The sequence below is a fragment of the Vanellus vanellus genome, assembly GCF_965231255.1.
Source record: "Vanellus vanellus genome assembly, chromosome: 3".
Lineage (NCBI taxonomy): Eukaryota > Metazoa > Chordata > Aves > Charadriiformes > Charadriidae > Vanellus > Vanellus vanellus.
This window is the reverse complement of record NC_138907.1, coordinates 96,290,693-96,304,539: the sequence shown is the minus strand read 5'-3', so window position 1 is coordinate 96,304,539 and position 13,847 is coordinate 96,290,693. Positions and strand designations below refer to the sequence as shown.

Sequence of the window (13,847 nt, the reverse complement as noted above, 5' to 3'; positions counted from 1 at the left end):
ATCAGATGCAGCTAACCTTCCTGCCTGAATATGAGATAATCACTTTTATTCAAGAAACTGATTTACTGAAGCGTTTAATTTTAGGTAACCTTGGGTTTTTAAATTGTTCTCTTGTTGCCTAACTCTCCCAGGAGAAAAAAGAAAACTGTTAGGTCAATGGCATTTGAAAGGATGCTAGGTAATAATTTGACCACTAACTTGATTTTCTTTCTGCGAATTTAATAGTGGCTTCAGCAAGCTTGCCACAGTTTACTAGTCTTTTTGAATGCATACACAGCAAGCTAAACAGAACAGTAAACCAAAACACTGAGGGGAGGGGAACAAAACTGAAGCTGTAACAAATCAGATGGGAGTAACGTTCCCCAGAAAGTAAAGACATTTCTTTTTTATCTGTGATCCGTGAGCAGAGGAGATGCAGTGACTGCATTTTAATTGTAAAGGAACCAGGAACTACACGCCCAAATAATACAGTGATGAGCAGGTCAAGCAAACACATTTCACCCAATTATTGAAGCAATAATCTAAGCAGCATGTGTTTGTACATGGAGCACAACTGCTGGGCTCTGCTAGGAGGAAGCAACACTGTTGTCTCTGAAACTCGGGTTCATTCCCTCCGTCCTTCAAGTAACCTTGAAAGTACCATCTGTTGACACTTTCCCTTTTTAAAGGAAGAGCAAATTTGATTGTAGATCTGTGTTTGGCTCTGGGTAAACTCAGATCACAACCAGGGTGTTCAGGGAAGCAAACTCTAGCGTAATCTCCCCCAGCCTTGCTCTCTTGCCTCGTTTAGGATCTCCAGATTGTGCTCTAGAGCTCCTTTGGCGAGAGAGAGACTTTGGCCTTTGTCAAGTACTCACAAGTGGGTTTTGGTAGCAGTTCATACTAGGTTGCTTGAACCCAGTGATGGCTGTGATGGAAAACATACATACACTCTCTCTATATAAACTATAGATGCATAACATATATAGATATCTTAGTGCAGTATTCAGCAGCATTGTTACTAATACCTGTTTGTAGCCTAGCAGGGAAAGCATTGCGTCACCATTATAAAATACCAGATTGGATTGTATAGAATTGGGTACTGTTTTGAGGACAGTCGTTAAACATCTTTCTCTTGGTTCCTGCCCACGCTTAAGTAACCGAGGCACTGAAATATGTATCACAGTGCAGTCAAACCTCCAGAATTAGGAGTGGTGACAGAGATCCTGATGGGTAAAAGTGATTTTCACTAGTCTCTTGTTCAAAAAAATCTCATAGCCCTTTATGGTGCTGAACCAGGAAGAGATGAGAACAAGATTTACATGGGACTTCCCAAAGATTCCAGGAGCATCTGGTTAGAATGGGCAGCACGCTGTCAGTGGCTTGTGAAACCTCTCAAGCTCTTTGCTTTGTGCCTTCTAAATATATTTATTTAAAATAGCACTATTTTCTTCTGCATCACCAGAGTTCATACACCTTTCTTTTAAATTCATAATTCTGGCTGGATTTTCCAAATCTTTATTTACTTGAATGTGCCGTTATTAAAAAATTCGATTCCTGGTATTTTTTGGTACACAGTCTACCATTCTTCTTTTTCCATTCTTGCACAACATCTGGAATTGGTAAATACTTAGATTAACCAACGTGTCCAATAACGACTTATAATGGGCCTGAGGATTTGTTCTTCGGTTCTGTATTTTAAGCTAAAACTCACAAGTCAGCTCAAAGGCAGACAATCTGTCACAATCTTAAACTATCCACTTATACAGATTCTGCATTGAATTGACCCTCAGTGTTGAATTTGTTTGATTGTAACAATTCTTATTTGGTTTTTCATATGAATGTTTTTCTCTCCTACATGAGTTTCTTTCCATTGTGGAATTTTATGCATTTTTCAGACTATTTTTTTTAAAGCACTTCACATTTGTATTTAAATGTTGGGGTTTTTTGCTTCTTTTGATTCATTATGTTTATGCATTACATATGGAAAATAATATTTTCATGCTGTTACCAGTTTTTTTTTTCTTTTTAACAGTTTTACACACTTCATAGTCAAAATAAAAGTTTGCTGGTGAAACTACAGTTTGTCATTACCACTAACGTTTTATTTGTCGCGTTATACAAGGAGTATTTTTGAGGACTCTGCTTTGCTCAGAGTCTCTGGGAAGGATGGCACATTCTTTTATGTCTATTTTCTTCTCCCATCTTTTCCCTGAAATCTCACCCAGTGCTGCTTCTGTGGAACTAAACAGAGAGCAGTAGACACTTGCAGATAAGACTTACTTGTAAAGAGTAAGTCTTTTATATTTTTTCATTTAAAATACTGGGCAGTGCAAGGGACATAAAGAGATTACCAAAATTAATCCCATTTAACTCATTCTCAAAAGTCTCTGCTACATGTGCAAATACACTTTCGTTTAGTTGGCAGCTTTATCAGACATTTTTCTCCCCAGTGATCTCTATTTAGGCATTTTCTGTCAACACATGAAGTGCCAGAGAAGCAGCTCTTAGATGCAGCTAGAGTGTCAGGTTTGGTTTGGGGGATGCTTATAGCTATTGGTTTTTTTTCAAGAATTCCTTTTATAGTATACATTATACCAGTACCTTTCCCTCTAGTGCTGTCTTATACGTTACATGCAAAATGCATAGCTCAAATGATCGTGTTATTTCTTTATATTCTAACATGGCATACAAGTCAGCTATTTTGAACATAAACAGACAATTAAGGGCTAGGAAAAAAATCAATGCTTGAAGCAAGTGTGACAAAGTTTGTAGTTGAAAATGTGGATGAAAGGAAACATCATAGGATGGTTTCATTGTTGTCTTTGAGAGAGAATACGCTTCAGACAAGCTATAGTCAAAACCACAAAAAGCTTATACAGAGAGAACCAAAATATCCACATTGCACATTTTCCTCTAAAAATTGAGTTTATCTAAAAGAGGCAACTTGGGATTTCTAATGGCTGTCTTCTGGCTGTTCTGTTTATTGGTATTGAATGTAACCATACATACAAAAACACATAGGGGGTTAAAACATTTATTTGTTTTTTGTACAACCGCAGATGTCACTTCAAAATCTGTAATCTCTACTATAAAACTTTTATATTCCCTTGACAGTGGCTACTAGCCTTGTATTTTAATTTCCCGTAAAAGCAGGCAAGCTGAAATAGGCTTCATACAAAATTACAAATGCAACACAAATTGGAGTGGGAAAAGAAGAGGTTATTCCACATGGCTTATTCATGAGAACCCAGTGATCGTACTTATACAGAGACTCACAGCGTAAAAGTTGTCAGGGTAGCAGGTTTTCATAAGAACAGCCTCCCACCTGTGCTTCTACAATTGAAATGAAGAGCTGAGGGAGGCTTAGCATATTCTGTATGGCACATACGTACAATGAAATGACTGCATGAAGTGATGTAATCTGCTTGGGAGTGCTCTGGAATTTATTTTACAAGTATAAAAGAATAGCTACAACTGAAGTAAATAAACTATTTCTTTTTTATTTGATGCCTCAAGACATTATTTCACTGTACATCATACATAGGAATTAAGTAGGGGAGGAGGAGAAATCACAAAATCTCTTTATTAAAAAAAAAAGACAAATGCCTTTTTTTCCCCCCAAAGGGAAAAAGAGACACAAGGCATCGCCTGTGTATTTCTGTAAGCACCATTGTTCCAGCTTGTGTTGCTAAGTACACCTTTAGAAAGAATGTACAACCACTGTGGTAAAAATGCCTTACTGAAACCTTGGTTGAAAAGTTTCTCCCTGTTTGTATTTCTCCTTCATTCCTTATTTTTTCTCAGCTGTCTGTGCTTGAAGTAAATTGATGCCGACACTTCATGGCACTTGTGTTGCCCATTCATGGCCCATTCATGGCCCTTTCATGTTCTTACCAGCTCTCTGTCCAGCCTGCATTCTGCAAGACGATGGCTCACAGTACCCGGGAGGGCCGGGAGGGCCAGGAGGACCAGGAACCCCAGGCTGACCTGCCACCCCAGGGAGACCTCGTTCACCATCACGGCCTTCCCTGCCATAGCTGGCTTTGCCTGGTTCACCTGGAAAAGTGAATGCAGGTCTAAAAATCGGCAGTATATGACTTGCTTAGTATACATGTAGGTTTACTGAACATCCTGTTTGTAAAAGCTGTATAAAGATGGCTTTTTACTGTTCTCAGTGGATTCCCCAGAGAGGTGCCTACTTAGAAGGACAGTTTTCCTCTAAGAGACAACCAGGCCGTGTTCACACATCTACACTAATGAAATTTCAGGCCCAACTCTCTCCAGTTATACTGGAGCAGAACTGTTGCTATAAGAAACCACATAGTATAACTGACTGCAGAACTGCAGACAACCCTGTTGGTGATGTATATGAAGATGCTACTCACTACTTCAGAGTTACGTTAATACTCCAGAAAGAGATGTAGCAAGAATTTATTTTTATTCTCCATTCAGATGTGTTGGGGAAATAGATTCATTGAGTGGAACCGCTGAGCACTGAAGTATCTTTTCACTGCTAAATCTTCAGTGTAGGCATGAATTACAGTGATTTTAGTAAACCTCTTCCTATGATAAATTTCTAAAGAAGACAAGTCTGAGCTTCACAGAAGTCCTAGGTATCATTATATACTTAACTGATTTTTTTTTCCTCCTTTTTAAAAGGGAACATATTTTGGTAGTTTCTGTCTACATATACACACAGAAACGTGCTATAGAGATATACTGATGGAAAGAACATGTTTATTTTCTTTCACTGGCCACTAGAGGCCAGGCGTGCTGCATTTATCAACAAGAATCTGTCCTGTGCTCCTAACACTGCAATTAATTACCAAAAAATAAAGGAGAATTGTACTCTGAATGTCCTAAATTATGAATGGAGATTTTGAAGACCACTGTGGCTGCCAGTGGGTTTTGTGACCTTTCTTGTTTGCTTTATGGTTTCTTTCTTTTTTTTTTTAACGTAAAAAAGAGGATTTCTTGTATCTCTCTGCATGTGAGATTGCCTCTTCCTTTTTTAAAAATTTTTTGTATACATTTTTCTTAATCTTTCTACACGGAGTTAAATGGGGTAGTAGCTCTTTAGTATAAGAGCTTTTAATTCTGATTTGTGACTGTCTCATTACCTATGAAGTAAAAATTATAAAGTACTGTTATTTAGAAGTTTACTTCTTAATGGACACCTTTTATCTTTTCAAGGCAGCTTGAGCTATAAGTTATGAATAAATTTTTACTCCTGTCTTTATCCTCACCCTTTTATATTTACCTGGAAGACCTCTTGGTCCAGGGTAACCTTTCAGTCCTCTGCCTGGAAATCCTCTTTCTCCTCTTTCTCCTGGTTCACCTAAAGCAAATTCATGAAATATTAGTTACCACCTGCTTGGAGTATTACTTTTAGTAAGTTCCCTCTCAGAGGTGAACAGCTAATAAGCAGAGAATTCAAGTAGATGGATATATTCTTAGCATCTTTGAATGATGTCCTGACACATGTCCTTGTAAGAGGTTTGGGTTTTTTTCACCCATTTGAGTTATACTCAAAAGTAGGCATGTTGGAGGGGAAAAACCCCACTTGGGGCTGGACAGTAAGTACCACATGAAATATGCCATAGCCTACATAACAGAAATAAACCAAAATCACAAAACTACACAGGCTATTTTGGAATACAGACTGAGGGTACTGGCAAATGGTTTTTGCAAGACCACATGAACTCTGCTAATAAGTAAAAATTCCCAAGTGCTGGTCCTCGAGACAGCTAGTGCAAAGAAGAAGAGAGAAGCTGGCTTGCATACATTACAGTACTCTGTCGACATCCACATAAGATGTTCATAAAAGTAAAACAAAGGACATTTTGTTCTCGTGTACTGGTCTTATGGAGGCTTTTCATTGGTGGGTGCTCAGCTTTTCTTCAAACTCATATGTTGGTCCAAACAAGAAGCAACTTAGCAAGAGGAAGCTTTTTTTGTTGTTTTAGTTGTAAAGTTCAAATTCTGTTCACTGTATATATCTACCACTTGCGAATACCCTATGTAAAATCTTGATATTTTTTTTTTTTGCTGCAAGTCAAAAGTCTGCCTAATAAAGTTTGAGTGAACTTTATTTTATATTGCCATACTTTCTTGTACTGCAGTGAGGAGAGTTGGAATAGACTGTTAAGTTTGGGACTTGCCTAGAAATGGCACAGTAGAAAAGGAGAAAGCTATGTAAAGGAACACAGGAGTCAGTACAAAAGTCCACGTTTCAATAAAAGATGCATACAGAGTGCTAGAGGGGGAATCTTATCTCTATGCTTCAGACTGCCTAGACAACATGGAGATTCAGCCTGTCTTTGTAAATGCAGCTACTGGAAGCACCGATGTCAGGTTACTCACATATACTTCTGCTGTTTCCAGCTACTGAACACTGTGTTTACTGCTGGTTACCCCAAACCTCCAACTTCTTATTTCTGATTCCACCCTCCTTCACTACCCCAGATTGCTCATTAAAGTCACTATAACCTTCCTTGAGCCAGCTCTTTTTCACTCAGCTGTTGTCAATGCTGCTAAAATCCCTGTACCTTTGTATCTTCTCTGTCTCATGGTTACACATTCTTGTGCTTCTCTCTCCTCTTTATCATGGTCTTCTAAACCACTCTCAATATCTTTCTCCTTTTCCCTTTTATCACATGTCCTAGGTACCCTTTTCCTCTCAATCTCATCTCAGAAAACTCCCCAAATGGATGGGGTAAGTCAAGACCTCTGTGGAACTCTGATAACTACAAGGAACTCGGAGCGAAGCACTGGGATTTTTTTCAGGGTGCCTGCCGTGTACCATCATGATAGTGCTTGCACATGACAGCATTCACCAATTCTCTTGTATCTGTAATTGTATTTCAATATTTACTGTAAGGTAGTTTGGAATTTGATGACCGTTATGATAGGAAACAAAGCATTTTGCTTGTTTGGGGTTTTTTTAATGGTCCGTAATTATTTTATTTTTTTTTAATTTTTTTAATATTAACACAGTGCAACCTGCTGTGTGCTGACTCAAATTCAGTATATCAGATCACCTGTGTATCTCCATTTTTTTTATTGTTTCTGCGAATACAGATGACATCATTACCTTAAATGAAAAAAGTAACAGAGGTCCAGCAGCAATGCAGTTAAGGTTTGCTTTGTTTCTGTTCTATTCCTTCTCTCAAACGTTTTTCCCAATTTTACTTTCAAATAAAACTCGCGAAAAAAGTAAATGCTTTAATTCAGCAACAGAACAACTTTGTGCAGAAACACAATTTTTAAATAGAACCTTCCTTCATGAAAACAAATCCAAACCACTGCTGAATAGAAACTAATACATACATAGTGGTCATAAGGCTTTGCAGAAAGTTCTACTGTCTAATCCTTTGGAGGAATATAAACCCTCTCAGTCAGTAACAAAAGAGATTAACTTAGATCAAAGGTTTTTTGTAAGGTGTAAGGTAAGTCAATTTTATTATGGATTTGTTCTTGCCAAAGAATCAATAAATTGTGGTATAGCGTGCAATGATCTTAAATGGCTCAAGTATTATACCCAAGTAAGAGGCAGATTGCTATCAGTGTCTTCTAATGCAAGAAACCGGATAGACTTAGAAAAATAAGCTAGAGATTAGTGAATGAATCTGACTGTTTATGTTAGCTTTTGGGATCGCCAGTCTCACAGAAGTGAGGGTCACAACCGGACTGAGTGGAAGAAAGACAGAATCCCTGATGAAACTTTTCAGCGTATGAAAAATACAAAGCTCAAAAGTCCATGAGAGGGAAAATTAGTATTAGGAAACTGACTCATCTGCTTACTACTAGTTCAAGGCAGATGCGTATCCCTTCTCATACTGATAAGTGATTTGATAACAAAAAACAGATTTATAAACATGTCTTGCTGAGGCCAGGCCAATGTGCCCTTTAATCACTGGGGCAAATGAGGAAACAGTTACAAGAAACAGCTGAGGTTCCTAATTCAGGATCTTTTTCACAGGTGTACAATGTACATCTACAACCAAAGCAGACAAAAAAAAAAACCCACAACACAACCACAAAAAATGGAGTAATCAACAACTGAAAGCCAGTTACAGAATTTCTTACCTTTAGGACCTTTACGACCAATCTCACCAGGGGGACCTTTAAGGCCAGGCAAGCCACGGGGTCCAAGCTGTCCTGGGAAGCCATTTTCGCCAGCAGGCCCTGGAGCACCTGGTGGCCCTGGTCGGCCAGGAAGACCTGGAGCACCAAATTCTGGCCTCCTAAGACTGGCTGCCAGCTGAGCTAGTTGTTCTGTAACGAACAGGAGGACAGAATTAAGCAGTAAGTGGACCTGAATGGAGAGATTCCCGTGTTCAATGAAGAACTTGTATTCTCTGCTACAGAAACAGACGGATTGCAATACAGGACCTTCCTTATGTACAATGCTATTTACAAAGTTCGTTACATATAAGATATTGTCTACTAGAGGGAAACCATTGGCAAACTGTGAAGTTGGTCACTCTGAAGCCTAAATCTTAAACATTTAATGTTTGCAGGCTGAAAGGACTTAAACGTATATGGTTTATTTAGAAATCTCCTTACAATTTTCTATGATGTCCTTTAAATCTTAACCATGTAGTAAGAAAACTTACTCATGCAATTGCTGCCTCATAAAAGAGCAAATAGCTCTCTTCATTACTACTTGTTAATCCTTCACACAGACTTACACAGAATGGTCAGGGTTGGAAGGGACCTCTGGAGATCATCTAGTCCAACCCCCCTGCCAGAGCAGGGTCACCTACAGCAGATTGCACAGGATGGCATCCAGGCGGGTTTTCAATGTCTCCAGAGTGGAAGACTCCACAACCTCTCTGGGCAGCCTGTGCCAGTGCTTTGCCACCTTCAAAGTAAAGAAGTTCCTCCTCACGTTAAGATGGAACTTCCTATATTCAAGTTAATGAGGAACAAACTCGCAAAGATCCATGTGTGCAAGAAGAACAACTGAAAAGCATAAGGGCAGTCATTGGCCTGCAAAGTAAGTGCAAGCCTCCTTTTTCAGAGGAAAGAAACCCTCAAATTGGTCCTTGTGAGGTCAAGTTTGATAAATAATTCAATATTTTATGTTGATCTTTTCTTAAGGTAAATCAGCAGGCGCTTTGCTCTTCATTAGCCATAGCAGCTTGCCACTCCTTGGGATGGTCTAAGCTAGCTGTTCCCTTTTGCCTCATCCCTCTTTCAGGCCACTGCTGCAACAGCATGAAAGCAGTCCTCTCTTTCCTTAACATTTTTATTCTAGCCTTCAAATCCATCTTCCAAGCATGCCTTAGAAATAACGTTTTTATGGATACAGCCACACAAAACTCTGTATGACATTTGCTGTAAAGTCTGCATGACTTGGCAAGACTAGTCATTTTGCCTCCGCAACCAAGAAAAATTAAGATGATGGGGGTGGGGGAGTGTAAAGGATCTGATATAAAACAAGAACTATGGCTATGAGGAAGACTGGGGATAGCAATCTGCAGGCAAAACCTACTCAGGATATGACCTTCGCTTATGGTTGTCTTTAAGCTGACAAGGTTCCAGGGACACACTTGGATTGATTTCTTCTTTTAAATTTTTTTAAGCATGACAGTATTGACAATTACAGAGGCTCTCAAGAGGGATCCAATGAAGCCAGTCTAGATTTTTCCTATATCCTTCTCTTCACTGCTAATTCTGATGGTTATGAATAAATACAAGCTTCATATCTGATTTCACTATAATCCTCCTCAATATTACTGTGTCTTTCAAGAGACGACTTTAAAAGGGTTTTTTATCCTATTTATAGAAAGTTTAAAAAAAAAACATACCCTGTTGGGCATTATCAAGAACATTGATGACTACTGAGAATTTTTAGATTAAATCATGAGCACCAATTTCATTCTGGTAAACTCTTAACATTACAAAGGCATAATATCCCAAAGGGGCATCTTCAATAGAAAGTACCAAAAAGTCTCTTTTGTGCTTACAGGGCAGCATAAATTTTTTAACTCAGTAAATCCCATGCACCCAACTGTATTAGAAAAGCTCAAGATTTCTGTGTGTGTCAAGAAGAATGAAGCAAATATAATTAGGGGTTTGAACATCTGTCTACTGCTTTAATATTATCGTATGTTATCTACACAAAGCCTCTCTCTGCACTCCTCTTTTTTTTACCTATTTTGCACATAGTTTGTTTGCTGTAATCTAATAGTGTATAAACGGTAAAATATGCTTTCAGTGAAGCTGTGTACTTTTATAAAAATTAACATAGCAAGTGATTTCTACAGAAAATACGTATATTTCATAAAATCACTCTGGTCTACTGTCTGGTCACTATAGTAATAATGTGGATTCAACAGGTAATTGAATAAGGCTACAAAGTATACATAAAATAAGGGACTTCTTTCTCATATTCTTCGAATTGTGTCCACCTTCACGGGTGGGAAGATTTTCCGCCAGGTCCCCTGCTGAGGCCACGATACTTGTTCTGGATAAGAGTGGGAAAATCTTGGTTGCCTCCACAGCAGTAGATTATCCCAATTTAAATGCACAAGAAACACCAAATATTTTTTAGCATATTTACCTTGCATGACTCTCATGCAAACCTGCTTAATGTGCTGATCGGTTGGTTCTTTTCCCTAGGATTAAAAAAAAAAAAACAAAAAACAAAACACAAAAAACAAACAGTTGATATCACAGTACATTTTATAAGTGTGCCTAATGTGAAAAATGCTGGCCAGTCGATAAAAAGATGTTCCGGTCCCTTAAAGTGCAACTATTCCAGCTGAAGTAAATTTGACTAGCAAGGTAGACACTATGTGCGATACACCCATGTATCAAACATGGTACATGCGCACTACAGGAGTGGGGCACATGTAAGAAAATGGAACTGAACTGAAAGCTGAGGATCCAAGGACCTAACTCTACACAACCCTAAGATTTCTCTGGTGCACAAACATGTCTGCTGCGAGGTACAGTGTATTTCAAACTCTCCTGTGGCACTTGGGTTTTCCATGCATATGCATCTCCTGATGCAAGAAGTGGTGTGAGTAACAGCTAAGTGTTCAAAAGATGCCAGGCATGTGAAACCAGTACTTACAGCTGGACCTTGGCTGCCAGGCAGACCTGGGGCACCCTGTTCACCCTGCAAGCCTCGCGGTCCAGGTGAGCCTCGTGGACCTTCCACACCAGGCAGTCCCCGACTTCCCTCAGGGCCACGGGAACCAGACTCTCCAGGATTACCAACCTGATTACCAAAATGAAAGAGAGGAATTTCAATGGACTGCTATGCTAGTGTTAGACTCATTCTGACATACTCAAATGGTGATGGGAGCTATTTGCAAATACAAAGCAATGAACACTGGGGTGTAGAGAACAGCTTCTTTTTTAAATAAGTGACTGGAGTCAGTGGTTGTGTGATTTATAACATTACAAAAAGGTCTGTATTCCTCACTTAAAGGGGAGATGTGGAAAAATAAGATATTCTATCAAAAGAGGCAAATCAGCATCCACAGTGACATGCACAAGACATTGGATTTTTTTGTCAAGGAACAGATCTTGGTTTCTACATCTGCCCTTGTGCACGTCACGTGCAATTTTTCTAGGCATCAACTACTCCTTAAGTTACATATATTCCAGTGCCCTGCTCGGTCCAAATGCTTTTCATGCCTTTTGTAGAGAGTACCATAGTATGAGCCTGTATCGTCTAGCCCTAGGCTGTGTGGGAATACACATTTTTGCTTTGCTTACATCTGTCAGAGGCAGACCCCACTGCACACAGGTTCCAGTGCCTACACTTGAGTTTGCTGGCACAGGGGAGGGAACATCCTCATACAAACCGATGCTGACAAACTGCCTGAACAGATGCATTGCCAGCTTATTTCTTTCAGGGAAGGGTTAGAAAGAGATATTTTACTGGTAATGCTTCCTGAAGCAATAGCTTCTGCTCAAGTAAATTTTCTAAAAGTGATTAAATATCATGCAGAGTGAGACCTATGCCAACAGGCACCTGAGTTACTTTCAATACAAGTTATTTTACTACTATTAAGCAACAGTAATACTAAAAAATAAAAAGAATAACCAAAAACCAAACAAACCCAAAAAACCCACAACAAACCCAAACCAAACTTATGGCTTCCCAAAGCTACTGGGAGAAGAAAAAAACCCAACACCCACTGAAAGAGACGCTCAAGAACATGGAAATTACTCAACTGTGATATCAGTTAAAACCACAAGATGGAGCCATTTCAGTTCCAGCTCCTCTGCATCTCAAGACACCTAATTGCTGTCTCTGTTACAAGAAAACCCAAAGAACATGCTTCAATAGATATATTAAGAAGACAGCAAAAATTCCATCGTGGACTATAGAACGAGGAAGCCTTCATTCCTTTCTTGCCCAGCCTGGTGATTTATCAGGTTCTGATGGATTACTTATCCCTGTGTAGGTACTCAGTAGGATGACAGGCACTCTAGGGTCTCAGCAATGCTGAGAAGACCATTTTAAAAATCGAGGGGGGTAAAACTACAGATTTCTCCTCTACTCCACCTCTTCCTCATGTCCTTCCCATAAGATCTTTATCAGCAGTACACACTCTCTAGCTTGCATTTGCTTGGCTTCAAAGTCACACTGGCTACTGAGAAGACAAGCATAGCTTTTTGTTACATTCAACCTCAGTTCCCGTAAGCAGAACTGTTGATATGTTACTATCATAGCGCAAACTGTCAGCTACTGTAACGATCCCACTCTTCAGTGATCCTGAAATAAAAGAATGCATTCAGCTCTCAAATTCTTTTTCTTATGCGACATACAAGCTTCTGCTCACCTTCCACATCAAAGCTATCATTTTGTTATTTCTAAAAAAAAAAAAAAAGATTCTGGGCCAGAAATACTTCTGCTTTCACAGACATCACAGTCCTGCTGCCAGCTTTTTCACAGTGTAAAGATTACAGGCTGCACACAGCCACTTCACTGAGCCTCCTTTCTATACAACACCTACTGTACAAAGTGTGCATTTATTTCCTTTTAAAAAAAAAAAAAAAAAAGTTGGCCAGAAAACTGCTGTTGAATAATGCTTCTCTTTTATGAAGCCTAGAATTCAGGATGTGAATTCCTTTCCAAAATTAATTCATTTTAATATTAACTGTATTCAGAATTTAAACAGAAGAAATGCTGTTGGAACTCATTCAATTTAACTGTGATGAAGAGTTCAGCTCACTATGTCTATTTTATTTCTTAAATCAGAAACCCATGTATCTGATCTACTAGATCTCTGTATTTCTGTAACAGTGCAATTCATTATACTTACAGCTCCCTTTGCTCCTGGTAATCCCATATCACCCTAAGTAAAAATAAGACAAACTATATTAGAAGAGAGTACCCATTATCATCAACATTACAAATGCAGTAAACTCGACATGATTTTTTTCACTATTAAAAAAAGCTTACATATTTAGTTTATTTATGCAAAATAGCACCTCAAATGAATTACTATTCATTTGGAAATAAACCTTAAATTTCAGGGGTTTTTTTGGTAAAATTCCTTTCTCAGAAACATTTCTGTAAGGTACAAATAAGAAAGCATGTTTATTATAATTGGTTTTGTATTGCTTATCTTAGAATTAGACACATGGCTCTAACCTCTGAAACCACAGTTACAGCACAGGACAATCTTAGCAGATTGCTTGGAAACCTTTAGAGGAAGCATTATTTAATCAGGATTTTCCAGTTTGACAGAATTACAGATATTTTATATTTTTGTGTTAGCCCTGACAAAATTGCAACAGAAACCAGGCAGGTGTCTACCCAATGTGCTATGAAGAAGCCAAACCCCTAGAAGTTCCTGTTCTCAGCATCCTGGCTCCTGGCTTGAACAACCCCA

At 38.7% G+C, this 13,847-nt stretch overlaps 1 protein-coding gene across 1 annotated transcript in view; it reads right to left on the bottom strand.

The window, feature by feature from the left end:
- Positions 1-3,853: 3,853 nt before the first annotated feature.
- Positions 3,854-13,847, bottom strand: part of COL9A1 (collagen type IX alpha 1 chain) — a gene marked incomplete at both ends in the record, with an annotated part of 75,128 nt that continues 65,134 nt past the window's right edge. The window contains 6 exons of the mRNA XM_082480633.1: positions 3,854-4,038; positions 5,243-5,320; positions 8,071-8,259; positions 10,553-10,607; positions 11,069-11,215; positions 13,275-13,307. Of these exons, the coding sequence (XP_082336759.1) occupies positions 3,854-4,038; positions 5,243-5,320; positions 8,071-8,259; positions 10,553-10,607; positions 11,069-11,215; positions 13,275-13,307 (687 nt within the window). The remainder of the gene's footprint in view (positions 4,039-5,242; positions 5,321-8,070; positions 8,260-10,552; positions 10,608-11,068; positions 11,216-13,274; positions 13,308-13,847) is intronic.